General features: G+C 43.0%; 1 protein-coding gene across 1 annotated transcript; it reads left to right on the top strand.

Moving 5' to 3' along the window:
• The first annotated feature begins 7,309 nt into the window (after nt 1-7,309).
• LOC142101511 (olfactory receptor 6Q1-like) lies at nt 7,310-8,170 on the top strand. Its single transcript, XM_075185967.1, has one exon. It carries the CDS (start codon nt 7,310-7,312, stop codon nt 8,168-8,170), a length of 861 nt encoding a protein of 286 aa, XP_075042068.1.
• Nucleotides 8,171-8,760: the final 590 nt, after the last annotated feature.

The raw sequence follows: 8,760 nt of genomic DNA, 5'->3' as shown, positions 1-8,760 counted from the left end.
CACACTGTATTAAATCACTGGCCCCCACACACGCTGTATTAAATCACTGGCCCCCACACACACTGTATTAAATCACTGGCCCCCACACACACTGCATGAAGTCACTGGCCCCCACACACACTGTATTAAATCACTGGCCCCCACACACACTGCATTAAGTCACTAGCCCCCACACACACACACTCATATATGCTGATCACACACTCTGCATTGACATGACATAACATAAAACAAACATAACATAACACATACTAATAACACTTACCTTCTTCTGCTGTCACTCTCCTCTGTCCCCCTCCTGTCACTCTCATCTGTCCTTCTCTCCCTCTCTCACTTTGCCCCCTCTGCCGCGCCCCAGCCATAAAAAAAAAAAACAGAAACACTTACCAATCCGCGCGGCGCCGGGACCCAGCATCCTCCTCTCTCACGCAGCAGCTGTCACTGATATGACAGGCTGCGTGAGAGAGGAGGATGCTGGGTCCCGGCGCCGCGCGGATTGGTAAGTGTTTCTGTTTTTTTTTTTTATGGCTGTCCCGCTGTCCCGCGGCACCCCTGAGACCCCTGAGTTTGGCACCCGGCATATAAGACGACCCCCCCACTTGGAGGCATGGTTTTCAGGTAAAAAAAGTCGTCTTATACGCCGGCAAATACGGTACTTCTTTTTCAGACTTCATGGGCCTGATTCGTCAATGCACGCATTCTGAGCATAACCCGCATTCAGTATTAAATGCACGTATTTTGGCTTTGCGCACTCCAGAATTCATCAAACCACGGATCTCAAGATATACGTGCGCTGTTGAAATCAGAGGCAGGTATACTGTGCTCCAGGGGCAGGTTGGGCTTGGGAGCAGGGGGGCATTTGCCCCCCTGGGCTGGTCCCATAATGCGCTACCTTGGGCTGGGTAACTGGGCCACCTGCATTTTTTTCCTTTAAACTCCCATGTATAAGACGCACTTTCATTTTGGCCCCGAAATTTGAAAAAAAAAATATTAGCTGTCAAAAAGTTTGCAGATATTGCAGGGCCTTGCTGCCGGCGGCTGCACACTATGTGCTGGTCCATTCGGCAGAGACAGGCAGGGAGAGCAGCCGGCCAGCACAATTTCCCTGCCTGTCTCTGCCGAACGGACCTGCACTTAGTGTGCAGCCGCCGGCATTAAGCCCCTGCAATCGCCCCCCCCCCGCTGCCACTGTACCACTGCCCCCCTCCCCCTGGAACCCCTCGCTGCCACTGTACCACTGTCCCCCTTCCCCTGGATCCCCCCGCTGCCACTGTACCGCTGCCCCCCCATGTGGATCCCTCCGCTGCTAATCCGACGCTGAGGACACCTACAAAAGAAAACCGATTTGAGAAGAAAACGACAATATACATAGACTTACCTGATCAGCGACTGTTCACATATCCGATCCTAGCAGAACTGACAGGAGGTTCTTCCGAATGCACAAGTGTGAGCCAGTAGTGTCTGATGTCAGTGCGCCCTCAATTAATTTTTATTTAAAGCAGCAATGTCGGGACCCCTCTCTTAGCAGTTAAGCTGCGTGGTCCCGACATTGCCGCTTTAAATAAAAATTTAAATGTGGAATTAGTGGCGCTATATAAATAAATGATGATGATGATAAACTGGTGTTGAGCAGAATGTATATTATAATTCCTAACTATAGGCATTAAGTCGGGTTTCACATGATATTCCTGAAAATTTTGCTTACTGCATTATAGTCTGAGAAGTCTAGGCATTCAAAAAAACACACTGAGGCTCAATTAATAACCTGGAAATCAGTTTGTAATAAAGTTGCGTCTATCTTTGATATATCATTTTAAAATCCCTCAACCTCCTTGTCATTACAGAAACCTGACTCTTTGACACTACATCTCCTGTAGGTATCTTCTATGGTGGACTGTTGCTCAACAACTCATCATACCACCCTCCTTCTTCTTTTCCATTGAAGTTTACACCATACAAATCTTGTCTCTACTCCATCCTCATTTTACTGTCACTACCCCCTAGGTCCAGTTTCCTAATTACTTTACAGCGTTGATGCCTGACTTAAATATTTCCTGTACTTTGTCCTACCTATTCTCACTCTCATACTAGGTGATTAAAACATTCCCAATGACAAACCCACAGCCACAAAACTTTTTTTCTTTGTTCTGTCCCAGGAGACATCATCTCTCACCCACTGTTACAGACACTGCTTTGAACTGGTCTCCGCCAACTTCCCCAACTCTTCCTTTCTGCTTTACGACCACATCCTCCTTTCCTTCAACTTACCTCAGACTCCATACTGCACCCCAAATCCACACTCACACAACAACCTGATCACATATAAATGCTCTCGACCTGATCCTCTTCTTAACTAAAACTACTCCTCTTTGGGTATGTTCTGTTGACGCTGAACCTGTCGGCAGTCTGACTGTCGAAACCAAAATGTCAACAGACTGTCGATAGGTTCAATGTGTCTATGTGGTTGTCGACAGGTAGTAAAGTCGACAGTCATAATGTTGACATTCAAAAGGCAATGTCACCGCCAGCTGCCGGATCCGCCAACACAGTACAGTATAAAATACACGCCAGACCCGCCAGCACAATACAGTACATTACACTGTACAAAAAAACAAACATCAAAACGTAAATTTAAGAAAACAGATCCCCCCCCCCCAAACAGCGTAACCCTAGTGCTGCCAGCACAGCCTGGTACTAGCAAAATATGGGGGACAAAAACCATTTTACTAGTACCAGCACTAGGCTTTGCTAGCCAGGGCTGGTGGCACCACAGCAAGGGAATCTGCAGCGTGAGTTCCCTCTGCCATAATGACAGCCAACCCCAGGCTGGTCAGTACAGAGCTGGATTCCCTAGTGAGATGGGGTCCCCTAAAAAGAAAAAGTGCTGGTACTATTAAAATGTTTTTTGACCCCATTATTTTGTTAGTATCTGTCTCTGATCTTCGCCTTGCCTCCTCAATGATGCGTGAGTGAGCACTAATCCAGCAGAAGTCAAAAACTCCAACTCGTGGTCCCTCCAACACAGTTAGATTCCTGTGCTCCTGGCACTAGCCATTGAGTGTGTTTAGATAGATCACCCCTCAGGGATTTGGCAGCTGTCATGAGGGGCTGTTATAGGACTGTACCTTCTCATACCAATACATGACCTGGCTCCGTGCTGGTTTGACTCTAAGATGTCTAGCTGGCCTCAAACATAGAAAATGGGGACATACTCAGAGGCTAAGTCAGGACAATTAAGTGACACTTCCAGTATTAACCCCTTACAAGCTTTTTCAGCCAGAATTACCTTCTGGGTGATCGAGGCTCCCTGTAGAGAAAGGAAGGGGAAGTAATGTAGCTACAGCCCCTTAACCTGAGTTTATGAACTAGACCCTACCCAATCCTTACCCATAGGCCACCTGGTCACCTTTAAGAAAACATATAAATTTAAACATCGCAGCAATGTTATGGCATTGCCACACATAATTACAGAGCAGACCCCAATTGTATAGGAACACATTATAAATACTCTGTAAAATTACCCCCAAATAATGGGACATAGGTATCTGGGGAACACTAAAAGGCTAGAAAAGTACATGTTGTTATAGTCAACATTTTGTGCGAAACGAGGTGCAGACCGGATAAGTTGAAAACAACCCCTAGTTTTGCCGCAGAATATAATTTATCCGCTTTTCCTTGTAAGGAAAAACTTCCATAGAGACAATAAACCATTTTGCATTTTTTACATGCTGGTGGTGAGAAGTGGGAAAAGGGCAGACCTGAGACCAGAGGACCAAGTGAAGATTATGACACCAGCTCGGGTACACCAGTATGAGCACTATAGGTGAGAGTAGGATAGAAAGAGAGAAGTTTAGGAAAAATAACAGATGATGAGCTCAATTCTCTGGGGTGAGAGTTGTATTCTTGAGCACAATGCAAGCCACTGGGGAGTGTGGTGTCTGGGACCATGAGCACAGTGCCAGGCCTTCGGGAGATAGAGAGAACACTGGAAGCGTAGGCTTTATATGCATGCTAATAGCAGCTTATCCTCTTTTCTGGCAATCTTGCTTACATTTGTTTCCTGTTCAGTAATCACCATACTGCTTCAGGTATTGTGGGGTTTAATTTTAAACCTGGTATCTTTTATTAGGGCTTTTGGTTTATGATTTTTTATGAAACCCTAAGTCAAATAGATCCAGACAAATAAGCCCTTGCCAAAACCGACTTCAATATTAAAATTCTCATTTGAATTTCACCTTGGAAAGCAAATAAGAAAATGCCTTTATGCCTTTATACTAAATATACTGCATTTGACTTTATCTAAATACGGCAGGATAGTGGTGGTTATGATATAATACTAATTATCGTGAAATTCTTTCCCTAATTTTTGGGTGAAACGTTTACTGGTGTCAATGTCAGACTCCCAATTAGCTTCATTTTAACAAAGAGTTTTCTACTTCCCTGAAAAAAACCATCACGCATTCAATCATAATAGAAGAACTATATAGTGTAAGAGTTCGAAAATGTGTCAGGTATCCTCTTGTATTTATATAAGAGGTTTTTGGTACTCTTATTGGTATTGGAACTTTTTGGTATTCCTTTTATTGCAAGTTAAGTGCTATGATTTATCTGCAGGTATAAATAGAGATACAGATATATGTCTATTTAGTCCTAGGAGATTGCAGAATTAAAAAAAACAAACCGCATGACAAAAATGATCAGGGATATGTTGGGAAACATAACAAAGAAGCCACAAGAATGTGTTTGTTTTTAAATAATACATCATATTATAGAGGAGAGGTTTTCTGTATTTTACATTTCTAGTCTTACTCTCCAAAACACATTTATAAGGAAATAGTCTATCACACCATGACTTAACACAGTGGTTATCACAGGCAATCACATATCTAAACTGCTCCTCTCCTCTCAGTTCAAACAGGCTGTCATTGACACTGGACATAGACACCAAGGGCCTGATTCATTAAGGATCTTAACTTAAGAAACTTCTTATTTCAGTCTCCTGGACAAAACCATGTTACAATGCAAGGGGTGCAAATTAGTATTCTGTTTTGCCCATAAGTTAAATACTGACTGTTTTTTCATCAGTGGACAGAATTATTCAAACTATCCCTTAAATTCCCAACACTCCTCCCCCATGCAAGATTCACAAGAAACATATGTTTTGATATAGGAGCATATTTATCAAGCTTTAAACCATATGGAAATCTCTTTTAAAGTATAGTAGCAAAAGCCTAACACAATACCACAGTCCCCATAATACTCATTGGGGACTGTAGTCTGGGCAAATTTATCAAGCTTGAAGCTTGACCCAGATGGCTAATGCTATCTGAGGATGGCAGTATCTGTTCTGCCCTATGGGGAGAGCGTCACATTTCAGGAAAGCGATCTTCAGATCCTTCATGAGCAGGCTTCGTGCTCTCCCCTCCATTAAATGCTGAAAAGGTCCTAATATACCTAAGGTCACACATGCACATTAAAGACTCCTGGTAAGATCCTGGAACTGTTAGTATAGTAAAGTTATCACCGGGGCAGGCTCCTAAATTTTTTACCCTTCCCAGTCACCACCTTCACCACCGACCATTTTACAATCTCTGAAGGAGCAGCAGAGGTGTCCACAGCGAGGAACTGGTAGGTTGTTGTAAATAGGTAGCCTGTCATTTTTATCTTTATATAGACATTCTTTCTTTGTGAGATACTACATTACGATATTACTTTATTGAAGGAGATTTGTGTTTCAAGTCTATTCTGGGACAATACAATTTTGACCCTATCATTTTATCTCTTACTGCTTTCTTCCTTGCTTGCCTGCACCCATGAACTGGTCTGCTCCCTGCACCCATCTCCCTCGCCAATCTACGCAATCAACCCCACAAATCAAATCATTTTCCCGTTTCCACTTCCCCGCCATATTCCTTCTCATGGCTGCTGGCAACATCACACCCAACCCTGGTCCTGTGCAATCCCCACAATCTGCTCATGCTCTCTTTTCCATCCTGTCCTAATCTTCATTCTGAATCACACGCACTACTCTCGTCTCATCTCAGCTTTTTTCTCACTAGATTATTTTCTCTCACAAGCAGAACCCTTCCTCTCTCTTGCTTTCATGTATGTATTTGTTTAATTTCATTCATATTTTCAGGCCTATAAAGTCAGAAACTATGCCATCAGGAAGGAGTAGATGCACCTGCAATGCCCCGGCGTTACTGGGCAATGCACACTCCCAGTGATGACAGGCAAAGTCACTGTGAGGACAGTGCAGGAGTGAGACACCAGCCTCGTGAGAGGAGATGTGCGGTGACGAGGACAGCCATGTCCATGTGAAGGGGCATGGCCTAACACAATTGGTTTGCCATGTCAGATGGGGACCAGATTTTTTAAAGGACATTCGTTTCCCACATATGAGATTAAGGGGAGTGTTTTCAAGTTAGAAGCCCTTCACCACTACCAGCTGTCAGAGGTTTTGAGACCCCATAGAACTTGTAAAGCCCTGAAGCAGAGCCAGGAGGGGGAAGCTCACCTTCAGGGGTACCCAAGAAGAAGGACATCAGTTATGGGGTTGGTACCCCGTAACAAATGGTCACAGCAGAGGAGTGTGTGTGTGATGGAAGAGTCATGAGGAATAATGGAAATACTCCAGAAACATCCTCAGATGTAAGTCCCACATGTAAGACATGGAATTTGAGAAATGTTTTAAGCTCAGAACTCCTGGAAGCATTCAACACTAGTAGTTCCCAACATCATTATAGTAATAAAGAAGGTCTCTGGATATTTGAGATCATGGCCTGTACAGCAAGGGGAAGAGAACCCCCTTGTAAAGTACTCCCATACCGTGAAGGGGGATCTCTGTGTGGAAGCAACATGGGTTTAAGTTGTGGAAGAGGGTCCCTAGACTTATTTTTAAAATGTTCAGTGAGGAATGCATTGGTGTCAATTTAAGGAAACCATACCTAAATATTAGCCTAACATTGCACAGTCCTTTTGTTTATAATAAGTTTCCCATGTAAGAGGATGCAGCCTAATAAGTTAGAAATATAATGAAATGATGATCTATGAGCAGTGAATAATATATGCATTTTTATCTTTACAGGTTTTCAAACTTGGAGATATCTGGTTGTCTCTGATTGGTTTATCTGTAATATATTCCAAATCCTGTATTTCCTTGGTGTTAAATAATATAATTTGAAATAAGCTGAACGTTTTGGGTTGCCACATTCTCCATTGGCAATTTCTAGATTTATTTTCGATGGTAAATAGGACAACAGTAAGTACATTTTTCCTGGCTGGATTTTCTGATTGTCTTCGTTGCCAGATGACTATCTTTACTTTATTTCTCCTAATTTACATGGTCACAGTCCTGGAAAACTTAACGATCATTGCCTTGGTGTTACAAGACATCAAACTCCGAAAGCCCATGTACATTTTCCTTGGGAATCTTTCCTTCTTGGAAATTTGGTATATTAGTGTCACATTACCTAACTTGTTGGCTAACATTATCACAGGAAATCAGGAGATCTCCTATAATGGTTGTCTGACTCAGCTGTTCATATTTACCTTTCTAGGTGCTACTGAATGCTACCTTCTGGCTACCATGGCCTATGACCGTTATGTAGCTATTTGCAATCCTCTACGATACACTATAATAATGCAAGATAAGTATGTTTTGAGCCTCCTCATTTGCTCCTGGTCAAGTGGATTATTCACACCAATGCTTCCCATTGGGTTCCTCAGCCAGCTGAACTTTTGTGGCCCCAATAAAGTTGACCATTACTTTTGTGATGCCTCTCCAGTATTGAAATTGGCTTGCGGTGACATTAAGCTTAAAGAATTGGTAGACTTTATTGTGTCTGTGTTTGTCCTTGTAAGCTCATTGTTGGTCATCTTTATCTCATACTTTTACATAACATGGACAATTCTGAAGATACCGTCCTCTCGCGGGCGTCATAAAGCATTCTCCACATGTACGTCTCACTTGGCTGTAGTTTGTATCTACTATGGAAGTATGGGATTTACCTACATTCGCGTCAACACAAGTTTTCCCATTTCAACCAACAAGCTTGTATCTGTGTTATATTCTGCCATAACACCCATGCTTAACCCAGTCATTTACACACTTAGAAATAAGGAAGTAAAGCTTTCACTATATAATGCTATCACAAACAAAAATGTTTAAAATCTAAAATGTGTCACTAGGAGACAAATCCATAGGTCCATATGCCTGTGTGCAGTATATATGGTACTAGATATATGGCCACTTGAATTGCTATTATATGCATTTCTCATCTTAAAAACTGCAACGGTTTTAAACTTCAAACTCCTCATCCTCACCTACAAGGCCCTCTACCACTCCAGTGGCCCTTATATATCCAACCTCCTATCCATTCACACTCCCTCCCTTTCTGTGTGATCAGCCAATGACTGATGCCTCTCTTCCACTTTGATCACCTCATCCCACTCCAGAATCCAAGATTTCTCCCGGGCTGACCCCCTCCACTGCAACAGCCTCCCATGCTTTATCTGACTGTCTCCTAATCTGTGCTCCTTCAAACCCATCTGTTCCTCAAAACCAGCCAGCCATCAACCTATCCATCTCCAAGCTTGATCTCCTCACCCCTCTCTTTTTCTTGGCCCATTTCTAACTCCTCTTGTGCTAGATCCCCTTCACTCACTCACTATTGTGCCTGCTGTCTGTTTGCCTTCCCTTTAGGATATAAATTCTTATGGACAGGGCCCTCTTCCCTCCTGTCTCTTTACCTTTTCTGC

This window comes from Mixophyes fleayi, chromosome 9, assembly GCF_038048845.1.
Source record: "Mixophyes fleayi isolate aMixFle1 chromosome 9, aMixFle1.hap1, whole genome shotgun sequence".
NCBI lineage: Eukaryota > Metazoa > Chordata > Amphibia > Anura > Limnodynastidae > Mixophyes > Mixophyes fleayi.
The sequence above is the reverse complement of the archived record's forward strand: the minus strand, read 5'-3'. Positions and strand labels throughout refer to the sequence as shown.